Source organism: Agelaius tricolor, unplaced genomic scaffold, assembly GCF_023055355.1.
Source record: "Agelaius tricolor isolate 1412-34295 unplaced genomic scaffold, bAgeTri1.0.p SCAF_1, whole genome shotgun sequence".
Taxonomy (NCBI): Eukaryota; Metazoa; Chordata; class Aves; order Passeriformes; family Icteridae; genus Agelaius; species Agelaius tricolor.
Genome location: NW_027269261.1, coordinates 97,021,465 through 97,043,725, shown reverse-complemented (window position 1 = coordinate 97,043,725; position 22,261 = coordinate 97,021,465). Strand labels below are relative to the sequence as shown.

At 39.4% G+C, this 22,261-nt stretch overlaps 1 protein-coding gene across 7 annotated transcripts; it reads right to left on the bottom strand.

Moving 5' to 3' along the window:
- Positions 1 to 1,077: 1,077 nt before the first annotated feature.
- Positions 1,078 to 21,732, bottom strand: ASRGL1 (asparaginase and isoaspartyl peptidase 1). 7 transcript variants are annotated; one of them, XM_071445008.1, is made up of 8 exons: positions 21,216 to 21,385; positions 20,297 to 20,362; positions 19,946 to 20,214; positions 16,118 to 16,260; positions 11,046 to 11,200; positions 6,760 to 6,878; positions 4,831 to 4,941; positions 1,078 to 2,162 (listed from the first exon to the last, which is right to left on the bottom strand). In XM_071445008.1, the coding sequence occupies exons 3-8, from the start codon at positions 20,130 to 20,132 to the stop codon at positions 1,927 to 1,929; spliced, it is 951 nt and encodes a 316-aa protein (XP_071301109.1). In that variant the 5' UTR covers positions 20,133 to 20,214; positions 20,297 to 20,362; positions 21,216 to 21,385; the 3' UTR covers positions 1,078 to 1,926. The 7 variants fall into 7 exon arrangements, with proteins under 7 accessions (XP_071301109.1, XP_071301135.1, XP_071301118.1 ...); XM_071445034.1 differs by having other exon boundaries at positions 19,946 to 20,160; XM_071445017.1 differs by lacking the exon at positions 21,216 to 21,385 and adding an exon at positions 21,110 to 21,126.
- Between the last annotated feature and the right edge of the window lie 529 nt (positions 21,733 to 22,261).

Genomic DNA, 22,261 nt, shown 5'->3' with positions numbered 1-22,261 from the left:
TTAACACACAAACAGCTTTACAAAGACGGTACACCAGGTGTTACAGCAGTACTGTAGGGTACTGCAGGGTAAACACACCTCCCTGCACTTCCTTTAAGCAAAGGAAAGGTTATAAGGATTGTGCCTTCCATGCACTCTTTCATCTGACAAAGTCAGTATATATGACAAGATATTTGTATTGTGTGCAGCCTACATCCATGCCTATATGCATCACCATTTAGCTCTACAAAACATACTTCAGGTTGGATTATTTTTCATTTTAAAAAAACCCACTGAGCAATTTCCTGAAAATAATGCTGCAAAGTGAATTTTGACTGAACTCATAGAGGTTATTCTCCTATTTTATCTTCCAGTAGGGACAGGTGAGATAAAGCAGATTCCTGATGACAAATACTTTGGATATAATTTGGAAAGGAAGCTACCTTTTTTACCCCTAGAGAATAGCAGGCCCTGTAGGATTGGTATCTCATTTTTACTCAATAGAAGGGTACTTTTTTCTACCAATGAGCACATTAGAATTACTGTCACTGTTTTATGAACTTCTGATGATCAGGTAGCAGCCATTTTCAGCATGATCCTCTGTTGAAAAAAAGTGCATAAGTACTCCAGGGTCATGGTTTGCATCTGCCATCTTCTCTTGAACCGTTGCTGTCTACATCCAATCACCTGCAAAATCCATGAAACCAAAGAGCACAGAGCAAGTTTAGACTGTCTTGGCAACCCTACTATTCTGTATAAGCAAACTCAGTAATACAGCTTATTGTATTTGGGACCCAGGTAGGAGTGGTTTCAAACCACAATTTAAGATTTTTGTTATGATTATTTAGGCTATCTTGTGAAGGGAACATTCCATAGAATGATGGCATGTAAGAGAAAATCTAGTCACCAGCTGAAATGCATAAAATTATTACAGTTCTTAACACAAAAAAAACATAGTTGAGAGTCAGAAAATAAAAAAGGAATTTTTCTTTTAAAAATACAAAATCTTAATGAAGAAAATGTAGTAGAAGTAAGAGTATCAATTTTTTTAAAAAAGAAAATCTCTCCAGACAATGTTTCAGACTTCACACAAGAAGCTTGTTAACAGGCAGTTTTATTTATTTTAGTACAACTTGCTTTGATCACTTACTTTCAGTTAATTATTTTTCCAGTTAATCAGCATCTCTGTCTCATGTTTTGACTTAAGAGGTGCCTATCACCTTTGCATTTGAGTAGAAAAGATTGCTGTTATTTTTATTAAAAGCATGACCTTCTCTATTACTACCCCAGATACTAAGTCCATAGCACCTTTCCTGTTAACTGTCCACATACAGTTTGAAACATTCTAGCCTACTTGGTTGTGATGTCAATGAATGGAATTGGAGCTCTTTAGCATCACCTTTCCCTTCTCTGGAGAAAGTTACTTTCTCTACTCCATTATATCCTGTGACAAGTTACCTCAAGCCTGTGAGAACAATTTTCATCTCAACTTTTCACTGCTCTTTGGTGGTATTTCATTGACCATTAGCAAGCTGGTACCATGAGATGGATGTTCAAAAGACTCTGGATTTTCAAAATTCAGCTTTTAATTAATAGGTATTTTTCTCTCAAATCATCCTGGCAGGAGTCTCTGAGAATGGATGTGGAAAGGAGTTTCTCTAATACTGAAACTCAGGCTCCCTTTAATGTAAGATTAAGGCATGCTAACCAAGGAACCTACAGACCATTCTCTTTCTTATCTAAAAAAGGAGTATCTGATTTCACAAAGGTATTAAAAGACTACACATATACACATGTCCACCAAAGAACAATGTCCAGATTTTCTTTTGATTGTCAATGTGGTAATGCCTGTGAACCAAAAGATCTTTCAGAAAGACAAAATCAACTGTCATTGTCCTCCAGCAAAAACCAGAGATCTTCATTCTTCTCAGTCAGCTTTCTTCACTCTTAGAATCCCTCCCGTTCAGACGCAAGAGCTTCATCAACAGACTTTATATGCTTCTCCCCAGCATAAATGCCATAATGCAGGTTGTCATCCTTTACAGTAGCCCAGGACATTTGCTTGGTGGAGAACCTTGCTGCCCACTCTCCTGCCTTGTTGACAACAATGACACCCCCCAAACCCCCAACTCGTGTCTTCATGTAGTCTAACGCAGTGTCCGCTGCTACCTCTGGTGACATTCCTGAAAAGAAAAACAAAATCACTTCACAGGACCTGTCCTGACAGTTTTTAAATTTTCTTAAAATTTCACCCCTCCCCATGGAACCAGTCAAATCTAACTTCTCTTTCAACTAAATTGGCAAGAAATTTCCAGTCTAACAAAGGAAGCATTTTTGGAAAGGCTCTGGACAGCTGTGAAGAGCTGCTACGGTGCAGTATTGCCCCAAGTATTTATTTACATAGCTTCTGATTTTGATTCAGTTCAGAATTAGTTTGTTTCAGAATTTATTAGTTTGTTTAATAAAAACTAACTCACAAACTTTATGTTCAAGACGCACCACTTCTTATGCCATCATTTGACTAGAAAAAAAATGTCAATCTGCAAGGTTTTCATCAAAGGTTATGACAAGTTAGATCTAAAGCATTTACAATTTGAAAAAACACCCATCAAAACAGTCGAAAATTTCAGTCATCATCTCTGTTCTAGTTCCACTGGCTGCAACAGAGCTCAAGGCACGTACTACACATTGTCATAATTTATCAAAAGCAGACATCAGCATGACTCTTCCTGAAACTTCTGAAACCATCAGGCAAAATGAGGTCTCAATGTACTAGACATCAGACAAAGGACCAGCAATGCAACTTCAGCTTTTCTCTATTTGATTTATATTAACAGGAATATTTTCTAAATAAATGAAATTTAATAGGTACATCATACACACAGGCCTGTAATAGCTGCAAAATAATTGTTCACTACAAGCTTAAATATGCATTCAGGAATGCAGTTGGCTTGGCCTAATTACCCTAAGATATAGACCCTCAGTAATGTTACACAGCCTAGGTTATAGAACAAAACCTGACCTTTATGCCTTCCCTGCAAATTTTGAGTTAAAACCAAATAAAACCAGCAGAGTCAGAATTATTCACAGCACTGGTGACTGACAGGATAAAGCTCCTTACTCTGATGCACGGGTGACACTGACTATTCAAGTCAGTGGCACTGTCTTCAAAGGGTCAGTATTTCACTGTTTGATTTTTCACCAAGACAACAGCTGCCATCATAAGATTGAAATTTCAACAGCTGTTAAGACTGCCAAAGCAATTCGCTCCTGCAACACAGAAGTAAATTTTGCAGCATTTGTCCAAAAGAGAGTATTTAGTATGCGAATTACCAAATAGCTGAACAGAATTTTGAGGGCTCTGCAGTTGTTCTTACACATGCAACTTCAGCTCACTATTCAAGGACTCAAAAAGCTATAACAACTTAAGGGTTTGTTTTCAGTGCCTTCATGGAAATATGTTGAGAGGAGGGGCCGGGGGGAATCTAATTGCTGACGTGTTTGCCTGGCAGCTGAGTTATACTTCTGGGCAGGATGAATGAAGGTAAAGCAAGCATGGACAGGGTGAACAAGTGCAAACAAACTAGACATGAATACATGTGGGTTAATTTTCTTTTTTTCAAATAAACTTTTTAATTTGAGCCTCATTTGCCTTTCAAATTGATTAATCACAAGCCAGATAACTGCTATCAATGCATAAGTCTTGCAATGCAGTTAACTTTAAGCCAGAGAAGAAACTGGTTTATACAGTTTAGACAAGAGCTTAGAAAGCTGTTTACAAATTGAATACTTAGAGACGTAATTTAGAGAGTCAAGGGAGAGCATAATATGTTAAGAGCTTTGGGAAATAATCTGTAGTTTGTATTTTATGCTGAAACTGTCATGTCAGCTATAAGATTTAGAGGAATGCACTCATTATATGCAAGCAGCCCTATAAAGCCCAACAAAAATATTCACAGCTGTTACTTGTCTCTCTACTTACTGCTTCTCCAATGAAAATGTAAATTGAGTGTTTTCCAACTATTTCCACTTTGGTTGATCTCAAAGCAAGTTACACTGTACTGCTCCAAAACTATTTTATTTCTAAAAATAATCGTGATATCTATATTAATGATTCTTGAACTGCATGCAACACAAGTATGTTGTCTGGCTATGTTTACAGGCTGTAACATAATCAAGGGTTTAGATGACAGACTAAGTCATGAAGGTAAAGCTACAAAGGGTCATCCCACAGTCAGATTGTATTACAGTCACATAAGACATACTGTGTCAGCTGTTTACCACATACCCACCAGTATGTTTAGTACATTTTCCAAAACAAAATGTAAATTGAAATCATAGTTAAAAAGTCTTAAAATAATTTCTGTTGCTGTAATCAGAGTTGTTACAATAATGACCTTTACAGTTTATTAGAAAGGCAATACACTATACTTTCTATTTCAGCTCTAGTTAACTGTTTCTAGCCCTCCCTCACTGCTCCCTTAAATGTATCTTATTTTTACTTGTTTTCTTTTTCTTGTTCACAGATTTTTAGCTTGTAATTGGGCAAAATTATTAAAGAGAACTTCTGTTAAACAAAGTATACAGTAATGTCTTTCAGTGTACACTGATGTGAAGCATGATTCAGTTATCAGGCAGCAGAGATAATTCTGTTTACTTCAGCTATTTTAGCTTTATTAATAATTTAATACTTGGTTGTGTTTCTAAAGTTTTTGTTTTAACCCATCCACATACCCCTTAGAGCAACTCTTCTGACAGCTGTTTTAGGATGATAGTATATACACTGAAACCTGTGATTAGGCAATGTTTCCTATCCTCCTTACTTCAGATTACAGCAAGTTTGGAATATACCTTGCTCCATGTGATAGAGAATCAGTCGGGCTAAGACCACTTTCATAATGCTCTCCCCATGTCCTGTGGTTGAAGTGGCACCAGAACAGTTGTCAGCATAACCTCCACTTCCTTTTCAAAGGGAAAAAAAAAAGAAGGCAATATTCTGTAATGTGATTTAAAAGCCCAGCATTGTTTAAAATAGGTACCAAACATTTCTTTCTTTAGGTCCATTAGCTCCATGTATTTCTGAAAGCAAAGTGTCAGAAAAGCTCCTTCTCATTTCTGCCACAATATGAAAAGTAAAATATATGAAAGAGATGAACAACAGTTGGAGCAAGTCAGTTGCCAAGTTGAGAGAGAAGACTAGCGATCTGTTTGTGTACAAGAGGCAGAAGCAGGCCAACACTCCACAGGAATGGGCAAAAATATTTTCCAGAACAGCAAGGGGGGTATACTGAAGATCAGCAAGATAGGGACAGGATGCAGAATGCCAGGTCATATCAATTGAGAAGATATGAAGGAAGATCTAGTGAGGACATTTGTGAGCTGACCAGTTTGAGAGGAACTTACCCTCCACAGCATATAAGAGATTTGAAGAGCATGGGCTCTAGTAAAATTTCAAGGCACCCCTGAAGAATCTTCAAAGTCCTCACCACAAGCAGAGTGTTTCTTCTGTTGAACTCCCCTTCCCTCCTTTTTTCTTTTCTCCCATTCTTGTTTTGCTGGCCCATTCCACACCCTGTTCTCTACCAAGCTTCTGCTTGCTCAATACCCATATTTCTAGCACATCTCCTAAGAAAAATATTTCCCAGGAGCTAGGAAGAAACATACCACAGCATTATAAACAAAGTACTGGGGGAGGGGAAAGAGGCCTTAGAAGAGCAATGAAAGTTTCTTCCCTTCTGTGCTTTCTTGATCAGACCCTTTTAATGGACTCTGAGTAACATGTGGAAAAACACTGCCATATTAAGTCAATGCTGCTTTACCAAAGCCTCTGATGTTTAAGAGCACAGCTGACATTTCTGTATCAAATCCTGAAGATGCCTAGCAAGACCAAAAGTTGCAAGCAATATGCTCAAAAGTGCCCAGTTTCACTTCTCCTTCACAAACCATGTCCCCAACTATAACAACCCTGAACATAATCTACACAGGAGGAGGGTATTTGCAGTCAGAAGGCTGCAGCCAGACACAAAACTGAAAACCATAGTCAAAATCCAGAGGATACCAAAATGTCAGTAACTTTGTATGCAAAAGAAAGACAGTTTTATAATAATCACATACTGCCAACAGCAATGCTATTTGAGTTTGGAACATGTTTTACTAAAAATAATTGTTTTCCAAATCCCAGCTGTATGGTAGAACCCTGAAGCAATCAATTGGCAAGTCTGTGGAAAGGATTTCAAGTGTCTCTTTATACTTGGATAAGAAATCTCTTAAAATATTTCCTTTATTCCACGCCACATCTATTAGGTTCTGAGACAGCCTTATCAGGGCTCTCTTAAGAACAGGAATTTACTCAAATTTGCAAGTCACTTTATAATTCTTGCTCACTGATACAACAAGCAGTAATTGCAATTACACCTACTTCCTTAAGTACTGAGGAAACAGCATCGTAATATGGAACAGGCTACAGTTTTTGACTTAGTGGAAAGCAGAGCCATAAAAAAGGAGAGCTTGATCAGAATCAACAGAAAGGAAACACAGGTGTTAGCATTGAAGAAAGGACAGAAAAAACAAACTCCCATCCCCATTTTCTAATTCTTTCTTGCATATCTCCAAGCTGTAAGGAGCTTTAGCTTTGATAGATTTGAATGTTAGACCTCCATTTCAGATGGACTAGTATTTATGTTTTGTTTGGCTAATGAAAAGGACAATTGCAATACCTTTTTTTCTTTCTTTAAATGAGATGCCCCCAAAAAGAGAAAGGCAAGATCCTACACCCCATACCTATGCATGCTGTGTCACCAACACGGCCGATCATTTTATTAGAGAGTCCTCCCGTGGATGTTGCACAAGCTACATTGCCTTCACTGTCTATAGCAACAGCACCAACTGTTCCAAGGTCTCTGCCAAGAAAAACAGTTCATAAAATTAGACAGAATTAAAGCATACCTGCCAAAGCACGTTGCCTTTATTTCCCAGGTAGCTTTAAAGAAGATTTCTACAACAGAATTACTACTCATCATGAAGCTATTTTTGCCATGCTTTTCATTACAAAAATAACAAGAAACATGCAATAATTCTCACAAGCTTTGTATTTAATAGAGTAGAAAACTCTTTTTTTTTAATCTTCCCCCCATGACTTGTTTACTTTCATAGCATGGAAACTTGGGGAGGAAAAAAACCCACAAAACAAAAGCACACAGGGCAGAAATACTTCTAGTCATTATAGTTCTGGAGTAGTTTTTTGGCTGACACACAAACTCACACACAACTTTCCCCTAAATGGCAACTCGAAGATGCAACAATTGGCTCCACTGTTTCAACAGGAGGTTAACCGGAATTATTAATGACAATGCACGTAAATGAGTGAATACAGAAAAGGACAGTAATGTTATGCATGCACTGAATCATTTCCTTCCTGTTCCTCCTCTTTCCTTTTCCTTACTCCCCTTACTCCTTCATGTTTGAATGCTATAAAAAAAAAGAAAAAGCTTATTTATTTTCCTTTCAACTAGTATTGCTCACAATGCATCATTAAGACATACTTTAGTCTTTGTACTCTGTAGCTACATAATCTCGAGGCTTAAATCACTTGGCCAGTAGACTCTGCTGAAACTGCACATTGGTTTAAAAATCTTCAGGCACTGAAGAAAACAGAAGTCTCAACTATATCTTTATTTCTTCAACACAGAAAAGACATATACAATAGCCTGCTAAAAATAGACATGTGTAGTTGTGTACAGAAAAAAAAAGCCTGTCCTGACGTATTGTAACAGTTGCTACACTGAGAAGTGAGACATTACTGAGAAGCAACAGTTTAAATACCCATATATTCCAGTCTTAGCAATTCACGTAGGAACATAAACCAGTATGTGACTAGGAGAAGTATACCAAACCCCCAAAATAATCTAAATCCCTCCACACAGGAAAATAATTTGTAACAATCCTTCAAGGAGCTACCCAACAGGCAACTGGAAAAGGAATACCTTTCGAATTTGCCTGGGCACTGGTAATTAGCAAAACCTGAGCTAATTAAGTCAGACAAAGTCTTTGTGTACCTTGAAACCCACAGCCAGTTTCTCAGAGACCCAACTTCCTGTTCCCCCCTGCTTATGTAAAATATCATACTGTCAGTCCCTACACTTCATTCACAGCAATTCCAAGTTGACTGATGAATCACAGGCCTTATAGGCTGCTCTGACATTTATGTAGAGACAGACCTCATCTCAAACTGATGGTGCAGATGGGCTTCCCACCCATCCATCTGTTAGAAGTGATTTGCTGAAAAGAACATTAGTAAATTCAGTACTCCCTTGCACATTCATGTAGCACCCTTCAACCAACTAAAGTTAGATCCTCCTGAGAAACTAAGAAAGATGTATCCAGAGGTATATTTTCTTAGATAAGTATTTACCTTAAGCAACTGTGAAAATAAAAGCACACAGATGACACAGGCAGTAATTACCTGTTTTGGTATGAGAGCACAACTGGCAATAAATAACAAAGTGAATGTGTCCAACACACCTCATCTGCAGGTGAGTAAACAGACAACTACACTTGATGTCTTACAGTTCCTTATTTTACTGCTTTAGTGTAACCTTTCTTTTGATCATCTTCAGAACAAAGAAGATACAAATAAATTTTCTTGCATGGCTACTTGACTCCAAAACATTAACAAAGAACACAAAACTGCTATCAAATTATAACCATCTCTCTATTTTTAGTTATTGATACTAGCAAGAACCTCAACAAGTACCTGTGGTGTACCAGAGGATGCTCTTAGGGATTTTTACAATCAAGAATTATTCCTATATACTGCATATACTGTGATACAGAATGTATTATTTGGATTTGTTCATTTCCTTTTGTCTAAATCTTGCATTATCCAATACCCATGAAGTGACATGTATTTACTTAACTAATGAGTTACCTGCTATTTTGTCTCAGCCCTGCATCAGTAGTGGGGTTTTCTGTTTATTGTTTTAGGGTCCTTGTTAGTTAATACCTGCTCAAGTTACTCTAGCAGTGTGATTCCCAGTGGGGCTAGGAGCCCATTTACTACCTTACAGCCAGACTCAACACCCTTTCTGTGGGATTCTCAGGCAAACTCCAATAATTCTTAACTAGGGTATTGCCAGAGTCTTTGCAGTGTGCAGATAAATCACACGTTGTTCTTGGCAAAAGGTGTGCAAGATGGAATCCTAAGCTTTCAGCACAAATCAACGCAAGCTTCTAACCAGCAGAGGAGAAAGGTGTCTCTTGTGGAGACTCCAGACTTGACCTGCAAAGCCTATGAAACCCCATGGTTTCCAACACTGTGAGGATCAGGGGACTGGAAGTAAAATATACACCAACCTTCAAATTCCCAGTATGATCTGGTATTATGTTGCCTCTGACTAATACTACTTCACCTTCTGTCTGTTCGCCTCAGGCAAGTTTCTGCATAATCACTGTGGACATAACAGGGAAAAAGAACATTCCACGTGTGATACAGAATGAAATGGGTTTGCATTAAAAAAGACCTGTTTTAAACTTTGTGAATTTGTGCTGATGTTTTGGTTTTCAGAAAAAAAAACCAGCATGGCCAGGACAAGAAAAAGTCTTCAGCCTTTCAGAAATACACAAGCTTTTTACTATCAGATATTCCAGAAGAAGTCCATGCTGGAACGGAAAATGCCTAACACTGTTTTCAGGAAAAAAAAAAAAAAAGAAAAAAAAAAAAGAAAAAAAAAAAGAAAAAAAAAGCAGTTATGAGGAATGAATGAAGACTTAAATGCCATGCTATTCCAACTGGTATGTTCAAGAGAACAAGAGACAGTGGTGGTTACACCATGCTCAAAATTCTTCACAATCAATGACAATACCACACAGTCCTTGGACAAACCATGGATCAAAAGATACAAAACAAATTATGACCAAGACCTTATGGTCAAGGAACAACATCACTTTGTTTACAAGACCACATCCATGCTTGTCTCATTACTTTGTTTTCCCTTCCAGCAATTTACTGAAAGTAACATACAGGTTGTAATTTATTATTTCATGGATTTTAATTAACATGCTCACAGAAGAAATTTCCTCCTTCAAATCTTCAAATTCAGCTCTGCTCCTGCCATTACTCCTGTTTCACAAAACAGATGAACAGCACATAATACAGCATTTATGTAATGTAATACAGTGTTTTCCTGCACCACAACCATGGATGTACAAATGGAAGCTCAAAACAATTTAGTGACTATGCCTACCTCAGAGGCACAGAAATCATTCTTGACACCTGATGTTTTTCATTCCTTTACTGTCCCCCTCACCTTCCTCTCTACTTTATATGAGACTAGCTTATTTTCCAAATGATGTTCATTTTGCTGTTGGGCATCCAGCAGCATCTCTCTTCCCACCCACCACTAAACTTGGTCATTTTTTTTAATTCCTTTTCATAACCAACAGCCACAATTACCACTCAGAAGGAATTGCTGGTCAAACTCTGATGTTGTTTAACTATCTAATACAATTTAAAAACAAATCTGATAATCTACTTAATACTTAACCAAGATCACCTTTCTTAGGTTTTTGGGGCTTTTTTTATTAACTTGTTTTAGTATGTGCACTGATTTTTTAAAACCAGTTCCTCCACAGAAAAAGCTATACAAAATAATATCTGCTGCTTGTTAAAGCTACTCTATGCACTTCTGTAACTGATGATTTTAAGAGCAGTAACAAGTTCTAACTTTGTTCTCCAATAAAGCCACAAAACCTGTACTATTGTCAAAGTGACCAATAATCTTCTTAAGCAGCAACAAGTTTCATCAAGTTTGTTCCAGTCATTTAAGTTTAAGCAAATTCATTGAAAGCTTGATTTTCTACTGCTTTCAAGAAAGACACACTGTAAAGACTGTATCAAGCCACATAACATTTGGAATACAGGCCTTTGAGGTTTGTGTTTATTTGTTTGGGGTTTTGTTTTTCTTGGTCGCTTTGTTCGTTCGGGGGTTTTTGGTTTCTTTTGAGTTTTTTGTAACCAGATAGCCCAAAGTAAATTACCCAAATTTGAAAATAAAATATATTTTACCTACTTCTGAAACTCTTCAGGATTGGAATCTGGCTCAAGGTTCTTCTTCCATCTCTCCCGGGATCTCTCAGTTATGAGTTTCTCCCCTGGAATTTCAGGAATACCCATGGCCTGAGCAAACAGGTGTGCACCATGGTCAGTCAGCAGCAGATGCTTTGTCTGCAGAAAGACAAGAGATTCATTGACAATTCTTGTTTTTGTCTTGTACTGAGCAGTTTTGTATAACTGCTATCTTTAGAAGCATCCGCAAAATGAAAATTACAAATTTTATTTTAAAAATGTCTAAACTTCTGTTCCATATCCCCTTCCACTATAGCTGAAGAAGCTTTCAGTTCTCCAGACCACAAAGTTTAACCATCAATAGTAAAGAATTGTACCTATGAATTTAACACTTACTATAATGGGAAAGGGAAAATAGGTAAATTTGCTCTTTAGCTAATCTGTATGCAACTGTTTTGTACTGTTTCAAATCAATCACCAAATTACTACATAACTAACTGTTTTGTCCAGTTAACTGACAGTTAAGAGATTTAGAAGGCTTTTATTCAAAAGAATGCTAAACAAATTCCTGTTTAAAGGCATTACACCTAGTAAAATAACCTACAAATGTAAATAGCATACAACTAAAATGTTCCTTAAATTTCATTTTAAATATTTTCTTCAACAGGCTGCTACTCTTATTAACTCAAAGGATCAAATTTAAGAACAGAATACTTTCTAATGGGTCTGATCAAGAAATGTTTACTCTCTTCTAACAATACTTGAAAGTTCTATTTTGATTTCTATATTTACAAAGCACTCCAAACCAGATTTTAATTCAACAACTTTGATTAATTCCATGCTTTAAAGTCTGTAGAGCTCGGTTAGTTCATATTTTAGAGAGGTTTGCCAGATAAATTTGTTTAACTAATCCTTATACTTTAGTAGTACCTCTGAGCTTTGAAATCTGATTTTTTTTGTTGTTTTAATGTGTCAAAAAGTAAGCAGTTTCTTGCACAATTACACAGCTGTCAATTGCTCATCAGAGCCTGGGAAAGTTTTAGAGCACAGAACAATTTCTGAGCAGAGCACCTAAACTACAGCCAGCCTTTCTGTCCCTCCAGCAGCAGAGCAGCTGAAGTGCAAACAGAGCCACGATGCTGGAGGCAGCAGCCCTGCAGAGCCTTGCCAAGCACCCACATGGCACAGAGCCAGCTCTCAGCCAGAAGTAAGGACAGCAGAGGTTGGGTGTTTCTGTACCATGCTACATTCTGGAGGGCATTTACAGCCTCAAAGCTACAGGTTAAGATGTTGCAGACCATCACCTGCTGTTATTTCTAAAGCAATGACAAGTAATCACTACCATGACCAACACAGAGCACTGCATTGTTTTAAAGGATTCCAGACAAACCTCTTCCCAAGTCAGAGACACTGACCTCTACTTAAGCCAATTACAGCCTCTGCATTAAGGCCTTTGGACAGGGACAGAGGACTACACTTTAGAAACATTTCTGATGTTGCAGCCCCGACTTCAAACAAGTTTGAAAATTTAAATGCCTTTTATATTAATCTTTGATTCAGGAGAGCATTGCTTTAGAGAATGCTAAGGGTGACAAGAAGAAGTCCCCTGTCTATGTGAAAGCAGACAGTGGGCTTTCATGCTGAGTGCTGCTCCCATATTACCAGACGATGTAAGACCAACCTATTTCTGACAAAACTAATGAGCAGTGTTCTTCGACTTGAAAGCCAACTTCTTTGTGCAATACTGCCCCCCTCTGCCACTACCACTAACCCACGAGAAGCACACAATGCAGCATTCAAAATAGGTTTGGTTTTTATTTGTGGGTGTGGGTTGGGGTTTTTTTCTGTTGTTTCGTGGGTTTTTGTAGGAAATTTGAAATTTGCTTTAGTCTTGATCTGAACCAGAAGGCTGTGTCCTCCATCCCTTGCCTTCTTCAGCAACTAAGACTACAGCATCCTTTAAATAAGTCTTAAAAATATAAAGTTTTATAATAAAAAATGGAAGTTATTTCTAAAAACTTTTTCATAGGATTCCATCCCTCTCATATGCAAATTTGCATAATATATGCACCTTCCTAGGCTACATAAACAAGAAATACTTGCATATTGATAAATAAACTTCTACGATAGGACTCTGGGTTTTCTTTTTTCCTTCTTTTTCAGTCCTCCCTAAAAAGATGATGTCTTTTATCACTCTCTTGTCAATCAAAAGAACTAGTAGAACACTGTCAAACAATGCAAAAGCACATTTTCTGCCTCATTCTTCTAGTTTCATGTTTCATTAATATGTTTGCTAATATAAAGTGCATACTTTTTCTAGAAGACATTTACATAAAGTAATCTAAAAGGACAAGAAAAGGGTTCAAGAAATCTTACAAATAAGCCACAAAAGCTGGAACGTTTTGCTAATTTCACTGGAAATGGGGAAAATACCCCAAATTTCTGCTGGGCCTTAAGTTCAGACCATCACAGTTCTTCATTTAACAATTCTGGAAGCACAGAAAAAAACCTGGCCCCTTGCCTCAAGAATCTGTGTTCTAAGCTAAATTGTCTTTTGCCTAATGTAAAGTCCTGCACAATAAGAGTAGGAGAAAACATACACAGTTTACATACACCAATGAATTAGTGCTCTAATTTTCATGAGAAGCCCACCTAATGAAGTTTTGGAGCTGAGAAGGGTTACGTGCCCCAAATTAAAAAAAAAAAAAAAAAAAAATCAATGTATCATTCTATTTATGTTCAATACAAACAGGAATAATTCAACAGATATTTAAGTGCTTTATCAAGAATCTGTTATATTAGTAAATGCACTGAAAGTCTTCCACCTCTAGAAGCTCCTGTGACCAGCCGTACAGTAAATAATGAACAGAAATTATTCTGCTGTTCTCCTTTTTTCTACTTCATGAATTTGGACAAGTTTGAACCCAGTGGGAAAGTGACAGCCAAAAAGGACAATGTTGCAACAACAACCTAGAGGAGCTACTCTGGCCACCAGATGGAGCCCACACTGCTCCATAATAGGATGGAAATACAATTACAAGCAGACGTGCAGGGTGGTTTTGGTTGGTTTGTTTGTTTTCGGGAGCCGCATATTTCAAAATTCTTTATGGTACTGAGGCACTCAAAAACCACTGGGAATTATGCACACAGACTTAAGGCCCCAGGAAAACTACCCTTATTCCCCCAAGTCTTACAGTTAAAAATGCTTTTTAATCAAGCACAGTACAACAAAACACACTATGAAATGTACTGTGAAATACCCTGGGTTGGTGTCCCAAAATTCCTGTCCAAGATGAACAGAGGGGCAACAATGAGCAGAAGAGCAACATCAATTGGTATTCCCACTTATGGGAGATGGAGAAGCAGAGAAACTCATCTCAGGATACATCAAGCAATTTAGGCCAACATTTACATTTGAAATTTAGCATCATGCACAGAGATTTTTTTGCATCTTGGCAAAGATAACACCTGTACCACAAAATGTCATGGTGTTAGGGCTACACCATTATACTTGGTCCTGTACAGTGGAATTGTATGATTTCATTTCAAATTTAGCCTCAACACTTTTGAACACCAGAAGCACAATGCAATGACAAGAAAGACTTTGTAATAGACAAGACAGAGGAGAGGGCTTTCTCTTTATTAGTTTGGGGTTTTCTGTTTCATTTTTAAAACACACTTTGCTAAGTTATATTCTCAAAATTCAACAGTGACACTTTGACCTTATTCTTGTTGACTAAAATAGGATTTTTTTTCATAGACAAGACAACAAAGAAAATAAATCAGTGATTCTGGAATAAGAAGTAAACAATAGGCATTAAAATAAGTTCTCTACAGAAGAAAATAAAATAAAATGCAACATTCACCTTAACATGCTAGAGACATCTCTCCCCCAACCCTTCATCTATATTCTCAAATTCTATCTTGTGAAGCTGTCTCCCATCTATACTCATTTACTGATCTAGTTAATAACAAAAAAAATTCTGTATGAAGGAAAAAAAGTATTCATCACAAGTTTTAACATTCCTTTCTAGTAGACATACATTTCACTGAAGTATTTATATTCAATATGCTAGTGAAATGTTCTGATCTTAAAAGCAGAACTTTCAATTAAGGACACAAAAAAATTCTATCTGCTTTGGAGGCCATTGAGGACAAGATAAATGTCAATCATCTTTATAGATCACCAAAACAGGTATTGTTCCCTGAAAAGTAACTTTGAAAGGTTAAAGAAACATAAGTCTTTTTTATTAATAAGTGTTTTTTTAAATATGAACCTTTCCAACAATGGGGCAGTTGCACTAGGTAGAATGAAAATATAAACTCCAAAGACAGGACAAACTTTTTGATCACTGTCACAGCCTTGTAATAGTAAAACAGACACAGATATGCAGATCAGTTGCATCATATCTGAAAAATAAGAGAAGTCTGCTGTAGCAAATATTAGATGGACTTCCTAGTGGAGTAAGGTGGGATTGATCTTATATAGAAGGTCAAGTAATATTTTACTGCCATGATAAATTTGATTATCTTGGAAAAAACCTGTCAGCACCACATAGAGCTAATATTATCTTCTACTGGTGGAAGATTACAACTGTACTGGTGCTACCACCTGATCAGGTCACAGTGGAGAAGGCTACCCAGAACAACAAAGGAGTGCATTACATAGCCAAACATGTAACTGGGTCATTCAATTCAGTTCCATGAACATTCATTTCCGTGAACTAATCTTGCAAGATCAAGCACAAAACTCAGTGACAACATAAAAGCTCTTCAAAAAACAAGTGAAAAACAACAAAAAACCCCCTTGAATACCAGCAGCGGAACTACAGGAGACCAAAATGTGTAGGTCAAGTTATATTTCCTTAGAATGCTATTGTTTATAAATATTTCTCAAAACCCCTTAAGGTAAGTGCTTCATGGTCATGACCATAGTTTCCAAACACTCCAATCCATTTTTCCCTTCCTTGCTGCTTTAAAGCACTATACAAACACCATCACTGAGGTGTATCAATATACTGGCTGAAGTTCAAAGGAAAAGAAAATGCTTCATACTCAAGTAGATAATCAGCATACCTTTTCCATAACAAGTCGAGCAAGTTTTATGGGGTTTGCTATGCACTTAACTGCAGACACTGCTCCAGAGTCTAAATTTTTTCCATCCATGATAATGGCATCCATTTCTACTTCACCTTTTTCATTTAGAACAGATCCACAACCTAAAGACAAATTAAAAAAAAAAAGTAGGGGGCAAGAGAAAAAGAAGAAAGTCATTAAGAGCTAACCACCCAGGTGATTCAATTATAAGCTCTCAGCAAGCAGCCTCTTTCCCACTTTGCTGACTTACCGAAAGTATCTCCCAAATACAAAAAACCCAGCAGAAACACTGCTGAGTACAACCACAAAATCCAGCCACTAACAGAAGTCTCACAGAGAACAGCATCTATTTTAAAACTGAGTTTTGCTTTTTTATAAGATTAAAAACACACTTCCAATCCCATCCAAATTATATACTTGGTATTAAAGTTAGATGAACAAACCATCATGAACAGAATTCTTTATCCCCCAGATTGCTTTTAGGCGCACTATTTTGCCTTTGCAGTTCTTCCAAAGGAGGATACAACACCACCCAAAGAAATAGTATAGTGTTTGATCCTATCAACAGATGAACATCACACAGCACTCCAAGAAACTGCCAAAATTAATGGAGCAGAGTAAGTGTCCCCTCACTACTGTAGCAAAAGCTTGAATCACAAGTTCTTCCATTACCAAAGAAAACAGTATATAAAGTAATTTTATAAAACAAAAGTAATAAAACATCTTCTATAATTATCAGTGCTATCATTAACCTAATTGAAAATTAATGACATACAAAATGAGACAATGCAAATGTTTTTTAAATAATGCCAATAATTGTACCACAGAGGAATAATAGGTTGTAAGTCATCAAGTGCACAAGCCTTGCTAATACAGATGGTGAAGACTAAACCTGAAAAGTAAAAAAACAAACCAAAACATGGCAGATGTACACAGTACCTCAGGTAAAAAGACCTGTGCATTATACATAACTAATCCAGGAGGGCTTTTCTCCTTTCTGTTACACCAACATTAAAGCAGTCCAGAAACCACTGTTAACAACTGTCATAAAACTTTTATATCAATGTACTTCAGACCTGAATATATGAAATTAAATCCCCTGTGACAAAAGGCAGCTAAATCCTGTAATCCTCCTCTTGTAATCTCAAAAACTGCCCCTGCCACATACAGACACACCCCCAAAGTTATTTTTTACCTGTCTCCAGCTAATTAAATTATTCCACAGTTAAGTCCTGCACCATGCACAATATGTTAACTTCTAGAGTGATCTGTAAAGAGCTTACAGGGTAATTTCCTTGTGCCACCCACGTGAACATCACTCTTCCAGCTTTTCCTTATGCTGGTAAGGAATTGTTTTCTCAGATAAACCCTACAAAGCTCTTTTAACATCCTTTGACAGGGCAGGCTTTCTAACCCATGATCACAAAATTCACACTAGAACCAGGGTACCCCTTTCCCAGCCATGAGTGACCAGAACCACGCTCCAGGGGAAACAACAAGGCCCCTTCATCACCACATTAAGAGTACCCCATGTCTACTGGACATACCTCATAGGATACACTTTAGGATTTTCTAGAATTTGCTGAGCAGAAAACAGTTGCAGACAGTTTCTGTAATTAAAGGCAGCTTTCTAAACAAGTCTCCTTTTACAGGTGGTAAAGAGAGACCCGTAGGTGCCTTCTAAGAACAATTCACCCCACTTGCCATAGACTCACAGAAAGGCCTGGGCTGGAAAGAACTTTGAAGATCACCTAGTGCCAACCTCTTTCCACAGGCAGGGATGCCACCCACTACATCAGGTTGCTAAGGGTCTGATCCAACCTGGCCTTGAACGCTTGTAGGGATGGGGCATCCACAACTCCTCCAGCTTTGAGAGCTGTAAAGCCAACTTTTCTCATTCCACTAGTCACCATGAAAGTCTGTGCACCAGGACAAAGCTAGTTTCTGAACTTCAAGTGATCTCAGGTAGCATGAAACCTTCCTTCTGTGGTTACAGGCTGCCTTTTCACCTGCCTTCCAAAGCAATGAGTAAGGACTACCAGCCCCTGAGGCCATGGCATCCACTGGCAGCAGTGCTGAAAAAATTAAGTTTTTGGCTTCTTATTAAGCAAAGGGCTGGAAAACAGAAAGAGACAGAAAACAGAAGACAGAAAATCTAGGAGGAAACAAATAATCAACATGTCTGACATTATCCTAATCACAGCTGGGATACTGAGAGGAGTACTCCAACTCCCTCTAATTGTGGATAGACAGATCTGTCCTCTGTCCTGCAAAGGCTGCATAGGAAAGAGTGTGCAAGGATCAATAGAGTGTCACTTCTTACACCTGGAGTACTGATGCCAAGCTGGTTCATACTGTAGCCAAAGAGATCACACAGAAATACAACCACGCAAGTAGAACTTGATGACTTTATTACGCTGCACAGGTCACTAAAATGGTAATTTTATACACCAGTACAGCTTCTGAGCCCTTGCACCAAACCTACATCAAGATGACCCTACACAGCATGGCGACACCCTATCAAGCAAAAAAAGGGCACAACTTGATTGCTCTGCCCATTCTTCCCCATCTTAATTGTTGTTTCTTAGCAATGTCTGTTTGCCTAGAAAATATTACAGCAAAACTGATTTTATCCTTTTATCAAGATAAATACTACACAATGAGTTTAAACAGCCACTCCAATCAGGGTCATTTTCACATAGCTTTCAGCTCATTTTTGCCAGATTCTGAGAGCAGCTGTACCTAATGAGCATTGACACAATTAGATATATCTGTAACAGACTATTTGCCACTACCTGAACAATGGGTGAAGGCTCAAGTCCAGTTAAGTAAAAGCTAAATGAGAGCATGCCACCCTGATGCTAACTATTTAAAAGCACACACTACACCTTCAAGTCCACTTCAAAATTCTAGCATGAATGCTCCAAAAATCAAAATGTTCAACCCAAGTCAATAACAAAACAATGAAAGTTTCATATGAAATATAAGCTGCTCTTGACTGCAAGGTGAGATGGAATAAATTAACCTCTGCAAACTAACTGAGCACATAACTAATGTTACCTAAAATACTGAGCACCTACATTGCATTCCATGTTCTTTTCTGACATACCATGGCGGGAGTGGGGAAATATTTTTGCTGAAATTCATCAAAATAATAAACTTGAGGTCCTAAGAAGAGGAGAAAGTATTTGATTACTACCACTAACATTAATTCACATTACTCATTAAGAAATCCAGTTATGAACCCTTACTATAGGAAGGTATAGATTTACGACTCATATACCATTATTGCATTGCTTCTCTAGTATTATTTACAAAATAACTAATTGCAAGCATTAATTAATAGAAAATTACCTAAAATCCCCAAAACCAGTATTTCTGTTGCAATAGGTAAAGGTCAAGCATTCAGGATTAAACAATGCTGCAAGGTATACCCAAGAGCCTTAAAGAGACACATTTACTTAACAAATATTCTCTAAGAGTCCATGTCTTAAAACTGGACATACATAGCACAGTAACAGAAGATTTACAGAAAAGTAAAACAGCACTACACAAATTAAGTGGCAGATACATAACACTGAAGAATGGCAAAAGCATAACTCATCTTCCTAAGTGTACTATGAGAAACTACAGTACATACCATGCTGAGAAACCACCTATTTTGTGATACTAGCATTTACTCCACTGCAATGTACATAAATCAATACTAATGCAACAGTAATAATACAAGCTAGGATTTTCAGAAGCATCGGGGCAAAACACTTGAAATATATGATTCTAAGTCCACTTAATTCTCAGAAAAATTACCTGCATTAAAATGAGGATCATCTTCCATTGACCGTACTGCCTCCTCAACTGCATCTACGGCACTGCCTCCCTGCTTCAGGAGAGCGTAACCTCGCAGCGCAGCTCTGACAACACCAGCACGGCATCCCTCCTCTCGCTCTTTGAAGATCCGGCCAGCTCCACCATGCACCACGATGACAGGCTTCATCCTGCCAAGCTCCTCCTCTGGCTTTCAGCTGTGCACACAGGTCAGTAGATGGGGAGGAGAACTCTTTCACATGTGGTCCTTTCTACAAGGAGAGTGGCTGCAGGTTAGGTAACACATACGGGTAGTTTGCTACAATTTTACCTTCTGGGAAGCCAAGTACTCACATGGAGGAGCTCCTACTTCAGTCTGGATGAGGCCCCACGCAGCTTGGTGCAACTCTGAGGCCAGCCCTGCTTTGAGAAAGGGTCTGGGTCAAGTGGCACAGCAAGGGCCCCTTTCAGGCTAAGTTACTCTACAATCTGGTTGTTTAGTATGAATTCTGTCTGGTAATAATAAATTACATGGAAATAAGCATTTGAGTAACCCTTGAACCTGCCAACTGCTCTTTGTTTTAGATGGGTAGCCGGTTGTCAGAGTAGAGTAGTATCACCAGCAATAAAGAAAGGCAACTGACCTGACCCGAGTTAAAGGCTTACCCAGCTCAACCACCTGGATCCCAAACCTCTGATCTCTTGCTATACTTTGAACTTCGAGCAAGAAAACAAGGTTTTCATTCACACCGCGTTGTTACTGCTCAGGGCCTCCTGCGCAGTAACAAAAGCCATTGTTGCTAGCTGCTATACATCTTTGGTGATGCAAATCACGGGTTTTGCTTCCAGAAAAAGGCAAAGAAGCAACAGCTAACTCATCTCCCACTGTAATCTGGGGCACCTCCCAGAGAAAACTCCCATCGTGAAAAGTTTCTTGGGGACGGCTATTTTTGGAGGCGGCCTTTCATCATACAAGCAAACCCCTCCGACAGAGCCTCCCGCACTCCTCCGGTCCCTCGCACTCCGGCTGCCCCAGGGGAGGCCGGCCTAGACGCCAGGAGGCGGGGAGCAGAGGAAATCCCAGCCGGGGCCGCTGTGGGGCACATCTTCCCCGTAAGCGAGGCCGTTCAGGTTTTATTTTAGCCAGCAGCTACGCTCTTCCCTTACCCAGCACAGGCTACCCTCGGCCGCAGACCCAGCCCTGCCGCGCTCACGGCGCGCCGCTCTCCCGCCCGCCCCCGGCGTTTCCGCGGAGTGCGGGGTCCGATCGCACCTGGAGTGCCCCGTCCTTGCAGTGACTCGCGGCCGCCCTGGGCGCGCTCCCGTGCGGGTGCCCGCGGCGGTGCGGGGCGGGCGCACGCCCAGGGACCTTTCGCCGCAGCCGCCCTTAACAGACATGGCGCCCCCGGCGTGCCCGCACCGAACATGGCGGCTGCTGCCGCTCGCACCCCGCGGTCCCCGCCCCGCGCGGCAGGGGCCGGGCCCGGCCCGCCCCTAGGCTGCCGGCTGCGGTCGGCGCCCCGCCGCGCTCATCCCGGCGTGGTTCCCCCTCAGCCCGCAGTGCTGCGGCCGCCGCCCTTTGCACGGCCACAGCCGCGCTGTCACACCAACCTGCCACCGCTTGATTTCCCCTCGAGTTAAATTAGAAAAATGGCACCGCTTCCCAAACCCGATCCTCAACAGCACTTCCCGCGTGCCCACCCTTCTCTCTGGCCGGGCCGGGTTATTCCCGTTCCCAAAGCTCGGCCTGTCTATGGGGTTCTGTAGGCTGAAAGGAGCCGTAGGCCGAGGGAGCTCCGGTCCTTGGGATCATCACGCACAGCCCGGGCAGGTTGGCATAGACTACATTTTACGTACGTATATAAGTGTATGTGTAGGTGAGGATAAGGTGTAAGTGGCCACACTGTCCCAAACTGATGACAAAGACAAGAGCTGAGCTTGATGTTTGTTTTATTTCTAATTATACGCTGCTGGTGGAACAAACAGTAGTTAACTAAAAGTAGAGCTGCTAAAGGTTCTTTCTGAAAAATAAAAAAATAAAGAGTCTATTAAAAAAAACCCCGTAATTCTGAACTCCCTTACCTGTGTAACTAGAAGTGTAAACAAAGATTTCTCAACATTTGTGCCAACTACATGGCATGCGTGGCCTTCTCCCCTGACCCTTCCTGCGTTGCCCCCTGCCCCTGCGTCTCTGCGAGGTGCCGTAGCCCGGGCTGCGGGGAGACAGGGACTGCAGCCTGCCGTGTCCGCTCCGGGCGCCAAGGGGACGTGGCTGTGCAAAAAGGGCGAGGATTTATGGCAGTGCGAAGTCACTCAATT

Coding starts and splice junctions, on each gene's coding strand:
- ASRGL1 (XM_071445026.1), bottom strand. CDS start 20,132: ATGAAGCCTGTCATCGTGGTGCATGGTGGAGCTGGCCGGATCTTCAAA. Junction 16,261..19,945: donor TGATCCTCATTTTAATGCAG/GTAATTTTTCTG, acceptor ATTTGTCTTTAG/GTTGTGGATCTGTTCTAAAT. Junction 4,942..6,759: donor TGGTGACACAGCATGCATAG/GTATGGGGTGTA, acceptor CCCTTTGAAAAG/GAAGTGGAGGTTATGCTGAC.